Source organism: Pieris rapae, chromosome 22, assembly GCF_905147795.1.
Source record: "Pieris rapae chromosome 22, ilPieRapa1.1, whole genome shotgun sequence".
NCBI classification, from domain to species: Eukaryota; Metazoa; Arthropoda; class Insecta; order Lepidoptera; family Pieridae; genus Pieris; species Pieris rapae.
The window spans coordinates 1,944,180-1,963,899 of record NC_059530.1 but is presented as its reverse complement, the minus strand read 5'-3'; the positions used below and the strand labels follow the sequence as shown (position 1 = coordinate 1,963,899).

At 32.5% G+C, this 19,720-nt stretch overlaps 1 protein-coding gene across 1 annotated transcript; it reads right to left on the bottom strand.

Annotated features, from left to right (window-relative positions):
* Window positions 1–615: 615 nt before the first annotated feature.
* Window positions 616–16,670, bottom strand: LOC110997311 (gelsolin). Its single transcript, XM_045633229.1, has 11 exons — window positions 16,618–16,670; window positions 12,012–12,081; window positions 10,261–10,335; window positions 6,384–6,573; window positions 5,811–5,926; window positions 4,929–5,106; window positions 4,452–4,552; window positions 3,813–3,929; window positions 2,564–2,629; window positions 1,839–1,901; window positions 616–972 (listed from the first exon to the last, which is right to left on the bottom strand). Exons 2-11 carry the CDS (start codon window positions 12,078–12,080, stop codon window positions 901–903), a joined length of 1,047 nt encoding a protein of 348 aa, XP_045489185.1. The 5' UTR covers window position 12,081; window positions 16,618–16,670; the 3' UTR covers window positions 616–900.
* Between the last annotated feature and the right edge of the window lie 3,050 nt (window positions 16,671–19,720).

The window sequence follows — 19,720 nt, the reverse complement described above, 5'->3', positions numbered from 1 at the left end:
GAACGCTGCCAGTATCTTCGGAACCTTGCCTAATATACTCCTTTTAACAATATATTTTAGTTATTACATTTTAAGTTAGCTATTGTTTTATGCTTATCAATGTAATCTGTTCAGGCTTTGTATACTGTCTAAGTGTTTTATTTTACATTGTTAACCTTTAATATGGCACTGAAAGTTCAAATGGATTTGTAATCAATTTCATAGATTTATCAAAACTCAAGTTTAAAATACGTGTAACATTTATTAACACTTCGTTACATTGTACCTAGGTAATGCTGAAAAAGAGAAAATGAAAAACGGCTTAATGTAGAAAGTTGCCAATACTTTTATTATTTTTCGAAGTAATCTGCGTTCCTCTCTACATATCGTCGCATTCGATGGAACCACTGAGAAAAGCAGTGGGCCCATTCTTCCTTAGGTGTAGCTTTTATGGTATTTTCGTACGCTTTCGCCGCATCTTCAGGGCTCGTAACGCCTTAGTTAATACGCTAAAGTTTGGCGCGAGGTGAAGAGGTGCTAGACAGAAACAGATAGCACCAAAGTTTCCTTGCTGACCCCGATGTTCAGATTTAAGCTACCCACTGAAGGGAAAGGTAAATAAATGTATACAAATAATAAAACTCAAGCTTTCAAAGTTTTATTGTGCGCAACAATGTATTATTCACAATTAGTTTAAAAAGGCGTAACTTTTTAACTAAACACTAACTTAATATTACTTTTAACGATAAATCAAATAGTATTTGTAAGCACCACTTAATATTTGTAGTCGAAAAAATTTAGTTAAAAAATTTTTTTAGTTATAAAACGTAGACAATATATAGTAAAATACGTACATATGTCGTTTTTAAAAGGAAAAAAAGTGTAATTTTAGTGTAATTCTATATTAGTTGTATTCCTAAGTTAATTCCAGTCTTCAAAGTATTGCTTAAATGCCGTAGGCTCTATTCCCTCAACCACCTTGGAAATGTGTACCTGAAAATACAATTAATGGATTTAACATTAATAATAAGTATAATTCCTTTTTAGAATTAGTCTAGCTATTCAAAGGGGGAAGCCAGTATCTTTGGAACCTTGCCTAAAAGGACTCCTTTTTGATATATTTTAGTCATTACATTTTAAGGTTAGTTATTATATTAGAGTTATATATAAAAAAATATGAAAGTAGATATGTTTATTGTTTGGCATAGAGGTATAACGAATATTATATTTTCTAACAAATGTAATTAAATAAGAACATTAACATCATATCAAATTCAAAATCATTTATTCATTAATGTATATTCCTTTAATAATCTCATTCTCTGTATGATATACGGTACGATGATTTAAGTAACTTTAAAACATTAATTTCTAAACGTAAGATCAAGTGAAGATATCTGCTTCACTCTTGCTTTGTTCTATTAATTATTCTAAGAAAAAAAGATTTCGGCAAAATGTGTAAAAATCGATTCAATACTAAGATTTGTTTACAAGTATGTATTAATAATTAAATTATATAGTAATGTGGACAAATTTATATGTAAGTAGTTGGTACAGTAGAAGTAGTATTTATTTTGGTCATAACTGTATTTTCTAGATACTAGTATACATTGTTTTATTAAGACATTAAAACAATATTAATAGACTGCATGACTTCAAATTATTCCCCTTCTAGTGGTTAATTTTTATTTACTGGCAAAACTAATATCCATGACAGCGACGCTCTTGCCGGCCAATAGAAGTATGTGGCACTGTAGGTAACTATCACTGATAATTGACAGATCGCGCAAGAGATTAGTTAAACACAGACTATGTAGGTGAGTTATACTGTAATACATAATTGAAATATAAATACTCACCCAAGACGGATAATTGTTAACCTGCAAGTACTGTTCGGCTTTCTTCATAGCTTCAGATTTCTCCTGCAATGCAACAATTTGTTAAAAATGAATCCGCCTTATTACTGTTTTACCTGCACTCATCTGTCGCTTTACATCCCAATAAAATCAGTTTAATATAAAGCGCGTTTCAGTTTTCCATTCAAAAATATATATTTTTATGTTACTTTTCTTGCGGTAGTTATTCGATGTTATTTTTCTTCGGTATTTCATAAATCTATACTAATAAAAAGAGGAAAGATTTGTACGTTTGTAAATAATAGAACAAATGAAACAAATTTTGGGTATTAAACGAAGTTAATAACTTAAGTACTGAAAAAATCCTCTATCATAAGCGCCTTATTAAAAAGCCATGTATGGCTATATGATATATATATATATGATACATATGAGGTATATATGATAGAATAAAGAAGGTTATTATGGTAATTTTGTCTTTAATTTTCAACTAAAAAACAGCCCAATAGAAAGCCTTACAAACCATGTCAGATATAACACATTCAAGTGGAAATGGGGTGGTTAAAAATGGTGCTTCTTTATTTAATTAATAAATTTGGAAATTTTATTCAAAAATGAAATACTAAATTTATTAACTTGCGACAACCTGTTTTTCAGTTTTAAGTAATCTTTCCCGATGGGACTGTTTCAGCTGCTCTAGAACCCATAATAATGAACATATGAATTACCTGTCCATTAGATTCCTTTCCTCTCCAGACGTAAATACTACTGCCAGTATCCAAAATGTAACACTCCTGAAAACAAATTTAACAGTTAACCCTCACTTAAATAAAGGCGATATACTCAAAAACTACCGATTTTCGTACAGTTTACATCAAAAGATGTGGAAGAGATGCCACTAAGAGAAGTATAGATGTATTCATTATGGTTTTATCTTAATTGACTGGAATATAACGATTATTGAAGAGGTTACAAAAATCGTGCCAAAAAACTCAATATCCATTCATTGTCCAAATATTTCATTTAAAAAAAAATATTTGCTGTGGGAACTAGTTAGGTTGGTTTAGTACTACTTTTTCTCCATCTGACCAAAAAAGGTTTTGGCCCCAGTAATTGTTTTGGATTATGAGCAGTGTTGGCCCAGTGGCTTCAGCGTGCGACTCTCATATCTGAGGTCGTAGGTTCGATCCCGGGCTGTGCACCAAAGGACTTTCTTTCTATGTGCGCATTTAACATTTGCTCGAACGGTGAAGGAAAACATCGCGTCGAAACCGACATGTCTTAGACCCAAAAAGTCGACGACGTGCGTCAGACATTGAAGGCTGATCACCTACTTGCCTATTAGATTTAAAAATGATTATGAACCATTGAATGAAATTCAGAAATCTGAGGCCAGGACCTAGAGGTTGTAGCGCCACTGATTTAATTCTTTTTGACTGTTTTGGATTGGAATCTCGCTGTTGGCCCTAAGAGCTAAGTTTGAGCTGTTTGTTGGTGTCGCTAGAAGCTGTTCTTTATGTTCTTCATTACCAGGAAGCCCATATATTTGTACATCTTTATAATGCATACTACTCTACACTAGCTGACCCGGCAAACGTTGTTTTGCCATGTTTTTGTGCCAAAAAATTATAGTTTATAATTAACAAAAAAAACATAAGGGATGATTGTAGAGGGGTTGAAAATTTAGGGTTGCATGTATTTTTGTATGGTGTATCGTAAAAAAATAAAAACGAAAATTTTTGTCTAAAAAATAAATAACAAAGTTTAAGGGTGGACCACCCTTAACATTTAGAGGGATGAAAAATAGATGTTTTTCGATTCTCAGACCTACCCAATACGCACACAAAATTTCATGAGAATCGGTCGAGCCGTTTCGGAGGAGTTCGGTTACTAACCCCGTGACACAAGAATTTTATATATAAGATTTTACAAAAAAAAATTATAAACCCTGAAAATCACTATTATATTTGATTTTACCTTGGTACTAAGCAAATCTTGCGTGTAAGGAGGAGACAATTTCTTAATCTGAATGGAACCCGTACTGTCAGATATTTCATTTAGGATAACCTCCTTAGTGACACCGCGTTCGAAGTCCTGAAAAAAAAATGTTTAGTAAAACACAAAGGAACATAATTATAAAATTCGTTAACATAACCACGCACGCCGTAAAGCACGCGAAACGTCGGATAAATTAAAAATTATGTTAAATAAGTATAAGTTTACAATAATACAGCAGTAGGAGCAGTGTTGGCCTAGTGCGACTCTCATGCCTGAGATCGTAGGTTCGATCCCGGGCTGTGCATCAATGGACTATCTGTCCATGTGCGCATTTAACATTTGCCCGAACGTCGTGAGGAAACCGACATGTCTTAGACCTAAAAAGTCGACGATGTGTGCCAGGCATTGGAGGCTGATCACCTACTTGCCTATTAGATTTAAAAAGGATCACGAAACAGTTTCAGAAATCTGAGGCCAAGACCTAAAGAAGTTGTAACGCCGCTGATATTTTTTTGGTTACAGTTAGATATTATATATAGAAAATTTTAACAAAATGAGATCAGTCTCTCAGCCTTTTTTACATTTCGTTCATTATATTAAAACTTATAAAAAAAGTACCTCATCATCGCCACCATCTTCAGCATCAGGAACAGAATCTTGATCACCAGAACCGAGTGCTGAGAAGAATTTATTCACATCACCTTCGCTTGAGTATGGATCTGCAATCAAAATCCGATCAGAGGTTTTTTTCCAACGTTTATGGACATCTATTGCATATGTTCCTTTTATAAATAAATCGTATTTCTCTCCCCTTTTTTGACATCTTACATATTGGTCAATCATATGTGTTTAATCATATACATAATGGGGGGAAATTTGTTATGTGAAATCTTATACTTAATTTCATATGGAGCCCAAATCGCGGAATTATGCTCCATATGACTTCTCTATGATATATGTAACTGGAACTGAAAATACACAACTGTGCAGTCTAACATCAAAACAAAATATATGCCCACAATGATTACCTTATTAATCCAATATATTAATGAGTGTATTGAAAGTGATCAACTTAATTCTAGTCTATATCCTTACCAATAATCTCGATATTTCCCCGTCCACTATGATCCTGGTCCCTGATCTGGTTGGCCACGGAGATGGCCTTCAGCCTCTCCACACTCTTGGCTTGGTCTCCGACGTACAGGAGTATATCCTGATCCACATCCAGAATAAAACAGTCGCCTTTGTTCATTGATGTAACTGATGCTTCCACCTGAAAATTAAAAATGGCTTACATAATATGATGGATATTTTTTGTTGTTTTTAGTGTTTGTTTTTGTTTATATGTTTTTATTTATTTGTTTATAATACGTACAGTAAGTGAAACACATTGAAGATCAAAGCATAAAATAGCAAAAACCGATGTAAATTTGAAAAAATATGTCAAACCACCTTACGCTTGAAGACTAGATTATCCTCGCATGTCATCAAAGCATCATTATAATACATATAAATCTTATTTATTTATATTGTTGTCATTCTCAATACATATTACTACCCAATTAATATAACTGGAATTCTACATTCCTGAAATACCGTTCTCAGACCATCAGGGGCTTTTAATGTTACAGAATTATATGATATGATAGAAATGTTTAAGATTATAATTACATTCATTATAATTATCTCGATAATGAGATGAATGAGTACGAGTACTCAAAATTTTTGAAGGATTCACTTCTACAAAATGTGAATTTCACACATCTTTTTTTTCTACGTTAGCCTTTACATCTCACCTAATGTGTAATCCAAAATATATGTGCTGGAATGTTCGTAGGCCATACGAACTAAAGAAATCAATTTTGGGCTTTTCAAGCTGCTTTGTCGATTAAAATATTTTTATTTAATTGTGAAATTTCTATCTAATATATCTTTCTTCAAAGATTTTATTGCATTAAAATAAATGTTTTGTCTCACCTGTCTTACTCTCACATTCCTCTTTCCCTTGATCTGGAACAATCGCTTCTCTGCGCCTGCGTTTACGCTGACATGGTTGAAGCCTGACGCGTGACCGCCTTCCAAATACCGAATTGCTGGAATTGGTATTTACAATATAGAATATTTGTTTGTCTAAATCATATTCAATAACTAATATGTATGCAGCATAAAGGCGAGTTTTCTCGCCTTGTGATTTGTGTTTTATTATATCTGTTGCTTTACGCTAAAAGGTGACACACACATTTATATACTTGGTGAACATATGTTTGTGTCAAAATTTTTAAAACAGACCAAGGAGATCGGACCTACAAATATGAAACACAAATTTTTGGATCTATAATTATATGATATCGGAGTGAAAATTTTATTTATATAAAGACATCATATATTTCTCAGCTAGGAACAATTTTTATTGGAAAATTCAATTCGTTTTCTTTAAGTATCTTATGTTGGTCTAGAAGCTTTAAGGTTGAAGGAAGATTATTACTTCCTTTCTTTTATATAACTACTGTTTACCTACAAAAATTATACGCATTATCCACTCCACCATACCTGGTTCAAAATATCCCAAGAACTGCCTGGATTCGTGGCCTTGCGTCTCCCTGTGCTGTATCGCCAGACCTTGGAACCGCTCATCATCCAGGTTGACTGTTAAAATAGCTGCCGCACCGGCTTCATCTTGGCTTGTTTTGGATCCCAGCCAGAAGTGAACGTCCCAAGATAGATTTGATGAACCAGTGGTCTGTTAATATGTGTATAAACTAATTTGTATATGTAAATAGATGAGCTTTTGTTTTGTAATTGAAAAACTCGGCTAAAGCTTTCAAAAAGTATGTGAGTTTTATAAATATTAGGGAGCGAGTTTAAAATAGCTGACTCATGTAATGTTAAGAGATACCGCCGCCCATGGACACTCTATTTTGGGAGTATTTTAAGAATTGGACCACTCTTTTATTGAAAAAGTTGTGGAAAGACCTTTGAGGTGATACGGATGGTATTTTGGATTCTGCCTTGATGTTCGATGATGAAACTTAGCTGCAGGGCCGAACAACGCCTCTGAACCGTCTATTTTTGTCCGTTTGTATAATTATTATGATTCACTATCCCCCGCGAACTTCGTTTCACTTTAACATGTTTTTTTTCTTAGTCTATCAATTTCATATCTACTCGTGCCTACCAACATGTAGAAGTTTTTGCTATGCTACCCCATAGAGACTGTCCGCTTTTCTGGAATAAAATACTAAGTACTAAACTAATGTTTCCTCTCCATAAAGACCTTCTTCAGAATTTGATGAACTGACCAACAGTCTTGTTATGTGCTTAGCAATATATTTGCGATTGTTTTTTATGTATGTAGATTAGCTTCTGCGATCCACCGGTGATGGCAAGCCTGATTTAATCAAAAGAAATCTTCACATCCATCATTACTTTGTTACGTGATTAAATATTTTATATACATAGCAACATATATATGTAGTGAATCACTTGTTAAATAATTTCCTTATAATCTTATTAGGACAATCTTCTTTCTGACTCAATAAATAATTTACCTGTTGTAAAAAGAACTTATAAACATCTATAATAATATTATTTTATAGTCTTGAATATTTTTTTATGTATATAGTTATCGTATTTTTTCGATTGGCCTATTTTCGGTAATCACGTAATCCCACCTTAAAAAAGGCAACAATTTTTTTTCTACATATTTTCATCACTCGACCATGTCTACCATGCAAGCTCTTCTTTTTATTATTATTATTATCTTTAACCCCATAGAAATCAATTAAAACATCGTGATTTGTGAAATAAATGAAAATATGTGCAAATTTTTGGCTTTAACCTAACCTAACCTAATGAAAATCACTTGGGCCAACTGGGAACTGCGACAATAGCATTTACACCATGCATGTACATATCCTGCATGCATATTATTAGTTTTTTAAATTTTTTGTAAGGTCCAAAGCGATCGGCCTGTTTAATTATATTAAGTCGGAAATAATGATAGAAAATAATTTGGAGCAGTTTTGAGGTGGAACCATAATTCAACAAATTTACCCTTTTTTCTAAATTATAAATTTAAGCATATTTAAGAAGCGATGTAGTTTTATTATTGTTTTATATAATAGGTCGGTAAACGAGCCTGCGGGACGCCCAAAAAGGGCAGTCATCGCCGCTCATAGACACCCATTTATAGAGGGTGCGTAGCCGGCCTTTGAGGGTTCCTCGCTCGCTCGAGTTTTTAATAGTTATAATTAGCTTATTCAATTTTGATTGCCTATTTTACGTGCGTTTATAAACTGCTGGTTTAGTCAAGATACCTTAACAGTAGTGTATGACACACAAATAAAAACATTGCCTGTATGCAGAATGTCGAAAACTAAATTTGTATGAAAATTTGTTGACACGAACTGTCATTTTCGTCCGTTCGGGGCGCGGATGTCAATAAGCAAGTGTTTAATAAATATGTCAATACTATCTGTGCTTATCTCACAGTTGATGACATGAGTTGTCATCGTTTACTGTCACGGAGGTGACAATATTTCAAAATGGCGCAAACTAGGCAAATGCGCGCGAAAATTAAAACATTTTAGCGTATGCATCATAGAGAACATCACGTCATACATTTAACAGTCATTTGTTTTTATTTCCTTTCTTCATATTTTGCCTATTAGTGTATTTCGCACATCAAAGGTTTGATGTTGCTCGGCTCTTAGCGACGCGGACGATTAATATAATTTCTATGTTTATTTTTGAAATAAATACTTCACTAACATGATCGTTTTTTCATACAATAATCTTAACCTATTATAATTTACAACTACTATGTTTAAGTAATCCGGGACGGAACTGACTCATTCCAAACGTTTTCTATTAGGGTAATCACAATTAAAATTAATACATAACAATTAACTTCTGACTCAACGAATAATTGACTTGCTTCTGAAGAATAAATAAAATACCGAAACGTCCTCAGTAAAGTATGACGTCATCTGGAGCATATATTTTAATACAATTGGTGTAGTATACTTCTTTTGCGCGTTCGGGAAACATAATGAGAGTAAATTTTCACGACGCGGGAAACATTTGAGTTTTTTATTGTGATATTTAAATAAACGTTTTTTAACTAGACTTTGAACAGATAAGCATTTTTCTTCGAGTTTAAAAATCGTTCTTATCTATTAGTGCCGCTGTTTCTATAAACGTAGAATACAATTTTTGGTTATTTTTTTATCTTGTTACACCAAAGAAGTATAACTATTGTATATATACTTTTGCTTTTTATATAACTTCTGGTTATGCACTTCTTGCACTCATCATTTTTTATTTTATTGTTTTCTTTTCTTACTAGGGTTGCCTGGAAGAGATCGCTTGTTAGCGATAAGGCCGCCCGTGGCATCCCTTGTAATTTATATATATTGTGTTATTTGTGTTTCTTTCTAGCAACGAAGTGGGAATAAAGAAATAAACTAACTCATGTACATATAAGCACGGTTTTTTTGTAAGCTAGATTTATAAAGGCAAGGCTCACATTGGGTCGTTGCGCCAGCGGTCTAGCTCATGTTAGCGAATCAGATAGAGCTGCTAACGTATACTAGCCCGGAGATGTGCACGAGGCAAGAAGTCAAATTATGTTCCGGGCGTATTTTCAGTGAGCCAAATCTTGCAGCCTATGGGCTATACACAGCCTATTAGGCTTGCCGAGAACCTGAACTGACAGTTTCAAAGCTATCATTCGGAATCCTTGATGCATGCAGCGATATCACCAATATCCTTAATGTGTTGGTCACGAAGAACAATCTTAAAACGTTGGTATTCTGTCCATGACGTACAATTGTAGTCTCTTTATTTTGTTTACAATGGTCACATAGCTCGACCGAACTCTAACAAAAACTACATAATATGGATATCCTCTCGAATTTGAATTAGTTATACTTCTTCTTAATGCGTCATCTCCTTGCAATCATCATGCCTACTAAAATGTTAGATGGCCCGCTTGTAAAGAATGACTTGGTGCTTTGACCATATTAATACCTTAGGTTTTTCATGGAAGTCGTGCGTTTTGCGGCCAGATCTCCTTTTACCTGCCACTTTGCCGTGTATGATTACTTGAAGGAGCTTGTATTTTTTTGAGTTACGTTAAACCCGCCCTCGTTAACGAAATAGGTTATTATTATTATTAATACACTACAAGCCTACTATTGAATTTCTAAGTTTACAATTACCTATTCTTAAAAGGCCGGCAACGCACTCGCGAGCCCTCTAGCATCGAGAGTGTCCATGGGCGGCGGTATCACTTAACATCAGGTGAGCCTCCTGCCCATTTGCCCCCTGTTCTATATAAAAAAAAATCGACATGTATACTTACACATTTTGGTTAGGTTTTTGCCTACTCAACTACCAGTTAACACAAATAATTATATCAAAATACCTTTAGAACAATGTAGGAATCCCCCGAATAGAAGTTTCCATACTGATGCTTCGGAACGGCAACGGGTTCGAAGTCCTGAGAATAAAAAAATGTTTATTAAAAAAATGTCGGGGCGTATTACGTATTCTGTCCCGTCAGAATACTGTATCTGGACCATTACTGTGTAATTTCAATAGCGATACAAAAATCTCACTCTCTTCTTATGCGATCCAAGCAGTAGCACCGGTATGGATTGAAATAGAACTATTGTATTGTTACTACGTAACTTCCAATAGGGAAAACTGATTTCAAAGAACAAAGGTTCTTGATATTTTTCTTAATAGGCAAGTAGAGCCTTCTGTATCTGATACATCGTTTTTTGGGCCTAAGCCTCAGACCTGAAACATCCTCACGCTGTTTTTCTTCATAGCAGCCTGCAGTGATTTAAACCTTGCAACATGTGTCAAATTCCTTCGTCTTATAGAGATAATATTTAATTATCTACATTACATACATTCCACATATACATTGAGATTTTGTATTATATATATCATAATTATCTATATGTGGACAACTCAGACTGACATATATAGGCGTATGAAAATCTTTATTGTATCAACTATCGTAACAAGAGATACGAGACTTCTTATGTCAAAAATTGATTTTCAATACGTTAATAATACATGAATTACGATTTTCTCTGTTTTGTAACTAACTTAAAACATTTTCCTTGTAAAAATGTAGCTAAATAACGTATAAATGTATGTAATAATATTGGTTAAGTCTTAGATTTCTTGTTACACGCCTACACGTCCCGAAATAAACCACATAAAACTGTAAGACAAGATGCAAACGAAATAACGATTTCAATGTGTTGACGTAAACTTTCAAAGATATAATTAGGTTTATTGAGTTTGCAACGAGGAAATCCAATGTACTCTCAACGCTCTTGCAGCTTTATGAGGATAAAGTATATAAAAAGCTAGATCTATATAGGAATCTACCAATGATCTCAGAGCTGGTGCATGCATCGCTCAACAGATAAGTATGGCAATACAATGCTATTAAAGGTTCACTGTCATGGGGACAATTTTTTTTATAGAAAACGAAATATTATTAATCAAAAGGACTACTGCTAGTACTGATACTAGTATTTTTTGGCTGTTTTCCAATTCAGTTACTTTTGTGCACTTGCAGCTAAGACAAAGTGATAAAAAATCGTGACAGTATTTAAGATTCACTACTTTTTTGAGAAGCTGTAATACATTTTCATAGAACGGGGGAAAACGGATTGAAAGGTTCACCTGATATTATGTGATACTGACACTCACACTGCCAGAGGGTTCGCAAGTGCATTGCTGGCCTTTTAAAAATTGGTATGTTTGAAGGACTTAAATTGGTTTGAAAAGACTTCAGTAGGCAGCTGGTTCTACAAAAAGTAATAAAGAGTATTGTTACCATGGTTACAGATTCAGTACAATTCTTCGTTTTATTTCCAGATAATAATTCTAAATTCAAAATCATTATTCATATTGGTAACAAATGTACATTTATGAACGTCAATAACAGAGATGCTTCTAATTTTACATTTACTGCCAGTTCTCAAAGCGTAGAACGAAAGGGAAGAACTGGCAATGAACTCTCCGCCACTCTTTTTAATCGCCAAGTTTTTTTTACGCAACATTTGTAAGGAGTTGCAACCATTACACTATGTTCTATATTACTAAGAAAATAGCAAGAACAGATAAAACAAATGTTAATTGTTGACATACCTCTACTCTCCAAATCTCCAAACCCGCAGATTTACCGGCATTTTCAAACGCGTGATGCAGTACTGGCATTCTGAAACAATGGTATACGATATACGATCACCTAAAAAATACAGCAAGTGTAATTGTTTTATTATTTTTAACTGATAAAAAAAATGATGGCTACTCGGTCGTAGGGAACATTTTATTTTATTAATTCCATTCTATGTTATTAATATATATTTTTTTAAAACACAAATACATGTATGTATACTGGAATAATAAATAAAACAATAAAACATATTTTTTTTCTACATCGGTTTTATTGACTATCAAAATCGTGGTTCTTCAATGGATGTAAAAGGTTCGGGATGGAGAAAGATGGCAAGTCTTAGAAGGGTTCCTCATACATACTAACTGTTAAAAATATTTACATAGGATAACTAGATATTAGTGTATCAGGAAATATATTAAGGCTAAAAATAAATTAAATAAACTAATTAATTGATATTTTTTAACTTTATCCTCGTAGTTTCGTTATATTTAATACTATAACAACATACTTTGTAGATTTAAGCTAAATATTATCTAAACTAATAAATATTACTCCTCAAACTGTTATAAACAAAAATAGTTGGAATTGACTCAATATTTTCACATGCAAACAATAGATAAAGCGATAAAAATGTTAATTATGTTACTGTTTAAACAAATAAATGTTTGTTATATAAACAAACTTATGAATAACCTAATTTAGTAGCGATGTCGATCTTTAGCTATTCATTGTTAGTTAATTTAAAATATGATTAAAAATTTCCGACACTCCAGAATTCTTCATTGAAAAAGATTACGTCGTTTATTCTACAAATCAGAAATGCATTTAGTAAGAAATTGAAGCGTAACATTAAGGGTCAAATGCACGTCTTAATGATGCACCTCTTAATAGTAAAATAAAATATGTTTATTTTGAATATATGATACCGATATCACTTATTCCACGTCATTAAAGTCGAATCTGTTGGCATCCCTACTCATCGGCCAAGAAGACAGAGGCCGAGAGAAACAGCTGGCGTAAAAAACTCTCGGAACTCTTTTGAACTAGGAAATCATCAAATAACACTTATTTTAATACAAATACCGTTCTATATTTAATAATAATTAGACTGGATCATCGAATGTAAAAACTAATAATACTATTAAGAATTATTATTAAATTTTAAAGAATTATTATTCTTTGAGATAAGCTTTTTAGTTTTTAGTTAATTTTATTTGTATTATTTTATATTAATATTGGAGATTCTATAATTATTATAAGATTGGGTTACGCACTTCTTGCACGTTACCCATCATATTATTTTTTATAGTTTTTTTCCTTACTAGGGTTGCCTGGAAGAGATAACTTGATAGAGTTTGGGCAGCCCTTTGTACCCTTATAATTTTTTTGTTATATGTTTTTTTTACATCTAACAAAGTTTAAATTAATAAATAATGCAATAGTCTAATTAAACAATTGAACTACAACAAGCCAGCGTCCTTCACGCATTATTCATGGCAATGGATGTCGCGATTTAATTAACGTTTTGCTAAAGGGAATTCAATAACTAAAAATACCACATTTTCATAAAAAATACATTATTTTTGTAACAAGTAAGTGATAATAATAGTGTTCATATATTTTTTTAAAGCAAATATAGGAGATGATGATTGCAAAAAACTATAATGTTGACTATAGCTAATCAGCAATGGGCCTCCGTATTCTTCAAACGAATATAGGACGTTTATATTGTGCAGATGATCGCAGAAGAGTCTATCGTCATGGGGAGCGATATGCTCAAAGTTGCATTGAGGTCCGTGTTCCTTTTGGAGGCGGTTCGTGCATGTTCTGGGGTCATATCGCTGAACGGGCGAACAGAACTTGTGTTCATAGACATGGTCCGTCAAAACAGTAGTAGAGGGGGTTTGACAAATCGCTACATAACATACATCGTAGAAGATCACGTGGAGCCTAACATGTAAAATAAAAATTTCGCCTATAAATCCCATGTTTTTGTCATAAATAAAGCGTAAAGGACGCTGTCACGTTGCAGATAAACTATTCATAATTTAATAAAATAATACAAGTATATGTTCTCTAATTCTAAAATGTTACTAAGTCCTTGGAGTATCTGATCTTTAATACGGATCTCAACTTAAGACATCAACCAGGCTTCAGTGTGTTAACGCGTTGTGTATTTAAAAAGTGTGTTAGTGTTTTGTTTATAATTTACATCAGAGCATGTCTTGATTAAATAAATGTAATTTATCATTGCTAGTAAGATAATGCCTCCATTATGTTCAAGTGTCTAACACTAAACACATGCCAATGATGCTAGCACTGATAATGCCTCAATGATAATACAAGTACACAGTTTTATATATGGAGTACTTTAATTTTAGAGACTCGCTGACCATTACTGATAAGAACTTGGGAATGGAAATAAATATAATAATAATAATATTATCAGTAATTAAAGTTTTGTTTAAATGTGACTTTCGTATATAATATGAACTAAGTATTTACTTTTTGATGCTGTTACTCATGAGAAAGCTTTCGGATTAATCTTTCTACCTCCTAAACGAAATATTCTGCACAGTAAAAACATCCCACTTCAAATGTGTATGTCGCAGTAAAGTATGTAATTAGATCAGAGAGTTAATTGAATCTCTAGACAGTTAATTAAAGATCGATATTCAATCAAGTCGCTAACGTTCCGTCAGACAAGTGACATAAGGAAACGTTTGACGAGTTTCCTAAACGTTCCTAGGTATCAAGACTAACCTATTCTAACCATTTACAATAAAACAAAACACAGAATTTCCAAGCCTTCAGTTCTTCGCGATTCCACCGAAATAATCTTGGCGGAGTTGACAACATGTTTACAATTTCACCAAAGATCACAAACAAAAAACCACTCACACAAGAAAACAACGTTTGCCAAAAGAAAGACTCTAAAAGTAATCAGCTGTTGTCGTGACCGCCATATTGTTTTACATTATTAATCAACATGCTGGCTTCGGTCAGACATACAGTTTAACGTTTTCGATGCTGCTTTTTTAAATCAAATTGAATATCATTATTTAATTAATATTCTAGAGATTCAATTAACTCTCTGATTTAACTTCTTTACTGCGACATGTACACAAAATGAAATAGAATCTTATTTCTTGTGCGGACAAAATCAATTATATTATTGACGTTCAAGTGTCAGACATGTTTGTTTCTTGCGCTGTGATATACTATGCGCTGCGACTGAAATTGGCTGAGAAACGACCGTTACAATAAATACACATATGTATTATATTTTTTAAGAAAGAAAGAAAACTCTATTACACGTAATAATGTTCTAGCCACCACGTTACGATTCCCCGCTAGTGGGCTAATAGTCTAATGAAGGAGATTTGACGTACTGTAATAAATTCTACATCACAATTTCATAATTAAACTACTGTTGTACAACAATAATACTTTCTGTTGCAGCATAGGACAGGTTAAGAAGGTGTTGAATCAATGATGAAAGGGCTTTTAAAGAAGAAAAAAACGTTAGGCAGTGTATATGATGTGGTGTGGTCGGTGTTTGTTTCCAAAAAGTCGGTACATCGCCAATAAGTATAGTTGTCTAACCTTTACCAGTTTTGTTTGATATTTGAAAATATATTTGTCTGTTACTGCTTCATATAATTTTAAGTTTCTTACCCAGACACACCTGATAGTGAACAGACTATAAAGCGTGTTTATAGACTAAGTATACATAGATAATAGACGCACCCTCAGCGCGCCCTTTTTAGGTCAATCTATTGATCCAATTCAATTAGGAAGTAGTTCTAGTTTTTGTATAACTGTTAATAAAAATTAGATTTAAAAATTCCGGAGTGCAGAATCAGACCAAATAATAACGCGTTCCTTATGTTATATTTACTGAATGCTTTGTGATAAAATATAAAAAGATTTTGTTATTTTTAATTAAATTACTTATATTTAAAAAAATTAAACTCAAAATGTTTTCTTACATTTTTTTTTAAGAAATAGAACAAACTATTTATTAATTTTCAAATTACTTATTTAATGTTTATAGTATGGTTGTGTTAAGTAATATAATCCTTATCAAAATATATTAACTTCGGTCCAGTGCACACGAGAAAGCAACCAACCATTTAACATAATACAGAGAATTAATTAAATAAAAATTAGATAAATCTAACTAAATCTTGCTTTTTATAAGCTGTCAAATCGGCACACACACACGCGCGCATACGTTCTCTTATTTAAATTTGTATTTATTATGAAAGAATTTTTAGATCTTCACAAATATATTTATTAATGTTAGGGCTTAAATATACTTCAACTATACTATAGCGGGAAATTATCTTACGATACGGGTATAACAAAATTCTATTAACTTTACCCGTTGCAAAAAAAGCAAACTAGATTATTGTTTTAATACAAAAACCTTTTACAGAAATTAAAACAAAGATAAAATAAGCCGTAACTACTCAGTCGTACGAACGTATTTATAGGCTTATGCCTATAAACAATTTATACACAATGCATAAACATTGTGTATTAATTCAAACATTTTGCAAGATTACTTACATGACGTCTCACACAAACAAAACACTGTCGCAAACTGTTAACCACGGTCCACGGAGTCTGCGCCGGGCTCAATGTCATTGTCAAAATGAATCATCGCGTAACTGTTAACTTGTTAATATAGGCTTCGTTTGAAATGTCTAGGTAAATATTTTGTTTGATATAGGGATTAAGAACTACTTTAAGTAATACATTTGTATTGTTTGTCAGTATTTTTAATACATAATATGATCCCTACATAGCCGATCAAGCTGATCTGATACAGAAAAGCTTGAAACCAAAGGAATGTCAAATCTTCTCTCTCCTAAAAAAGATCAGCTCAATGTTAGGTCTGGTGGGTTTGGCGTGGTTGGTTTGGTTGGGCTGCAACGCGCCCATAAATATCTAGAGGATATTTCCGGAGTAGTTGTCGCCCGGGCCTATATGAACTGCGTTATCTATGGTGCTATTCGTTTTTGAAATTATATTTCTTTTGGCGCGATGGAGAAAAATGATGAAAATGAATTTTTACGATGCGCGCGCACACCAACACCTTATTTCGACATCGTAAAGTAAGGTCTATGTGGCATGGAAATCGATAAATGTGTTCAAGTTGTATATTCTAGTATTTTTATATTTAGAACACGTGTTTCGTAACAGTGTAACACAATTTCGTAACACAATTAAACAGTGTGAATAAATAAATATTATTTTGGTGTTTTTAAATCAATTTCATATACGACGGTGATAGTATTTACTAATAATTTATTAATTAAAATAAAATCTTTTTGATTAATTTTAATATTTATCATTAATCACTACTGCATTTTAGTTTTTTTTCCATACGCCAAAGAAGTATAACTTCTAACGCGTGTACACACACTCTTTTTTGTTTTCCAAGCTAGTAAATGTAACGTTCAATAAACTGGTAAAATAAAAGGTGAAACTGTCCTTGATAACAATTTTTATTTCCAACACACCAATATACCTACATCATTTACAATATTCTTAACCTACTAAAAATAATAATCATTAAAACTTAAATAAAAGGACTTTTCTTCTTACATCCCCTCCACAATATTTTCTTGTCAACATAATATGTAAAATCTATAATATATAAAAAAATACTTAATTTAAGGAAGATATAAGTGCCTATTACTTCTAATTTCTCATTCCCCTATACTGTTTTGACACTGTAAACGACATTATGAGCTAATGATTATATGAATAAATGAAAAATCTGCGTTTACTGCTCAAGACATGCGACAAAATTGACATTTAAAGTTCTAACATGTAACTACTAAACGAATACATCAACCATTGGCGTGTATTTTTATCGATCTCCCTTTCGCACTCTCTTTCAATCGGTATCATTCGCTCTGTCCTGCATTTTCGACAAAAACGCTGCACATCTCCGTGACGTTCCGTAAGAATTTTACTCCCATGCACCTGAAGAAGTTTCACTAGTAAACATCATGCATACACAATTATTCTTTATAAACACATGAAAGCAATTTAAAGCTAGGCGCAGACACGCACACAGCCAATACGCTGACAGCTATAACTTCTATACCCTACAATCTCATAGTAATGTATCGTATAGTGGAAGTAACTTTTAACACTCCTTATCACATGATCTCACTGATAGCACCGATAATACTTTATAAACCTTCACTTGTCTGATAAGGACATACCTGTATTGGTTAAATTAAGTTAATTCTTTATCAATAGGATAAACAGAATTCCTCATTGTTCATCAGTGTTATAAAACAGATAGAATCCAGTAACAATACTCAATGTATCCATTAGTATATCAAAAATATTTATTTCCAACACACAGATATATTTACAAGAATAAACCTTCATACTGATAATAACAATTAAAAATTGATAAAAGTTTGGTATCTGTTAACATTGACAGAGGCAAGAGAGCGTGCATCGTAAAAATTTACTTACTTAATTTTTCCCTAACGCCCGAAAAGAACAACTTCAAAAAATATGTATTAATGATCTGTCGGTAGCATACGTTTTGCAGGAATAAGTCTGCCAAACCAACCGATGTTATATATTTTTTTTCATTTTATTATCTCCACGTTTCAACCGGTTTTAAGTATAATTTGTGGCGTTAACTAGTCCACCTTTGTTTACGAAGAACTACGAAAAGTTTGTGTTGTTTTTTAAGGCAATGTTAATGAAAATATAATAAAGAATAGAGAAAAGAAAAGAATTATAAATAGGTAACTAAATGAACTTCGAAATGGAACTGGACAAATCTTTGCTTTTAATTTAATTTATTATTATTTATTACTTACGATGTCATGTGGAACTTCGTGTAATGGATGCAGGTGCTTGCAAACATTGTGTAAAACAAAAAACTTGGCGATTAAAATGAGCGGCGGAGAGTTTATTGCCAGTTCTTCTCTTCCGTTCTACTCCCTTGCATACCTACCCATACCATAGCATATAGTATAAGTATATTTTTTTGACGTTTATAAGTGTACATTGTTCTACCTATATGAAAAAATATTTTGAATTAAATAATAATAAGTGGACCTACTGAATATTTTACTCTTCACAAATATACTCTAGAATCTAGATATTTCTGTCTGTTTAAAGTATGTAATGGAAAACCTCTTAATCATGCTTACATGGTTTATATATTTAAAAAAATACTGGCGTATTTGGTTAGCGTTATCGTTATGCGTGATTGCTATTATTTTTTAATAAGGAACCAATTATTATTAATGGTGCGGAGCTCAAATAGTACACAAAATATAAATTTTATCAAATATAAGTTTAACAAAATATAATGCCCGCACATCATGCGATATAGATTTTAAATTTTGAATTATGTTGTTTTTATTGATGTGAAACATCTACGCCATGCGGAATGCTGTATTTATTAGATATCTTGATAATGTTATGTCCAATACTTTTGTAACATACTTCAGTTACCATCGACCAATTGTCCTAGTAATACCGTCCTCAGAGGCAACATCGAATATAACTATTACCGAAGTCACAGATTAAACGAATTAAGTAATCACGATTTGAAATAAATTCGTAATATTTTGTATTTAATTAAATAAATGTTTATTCAATAAATAGTCGTTATCTATCACAATCT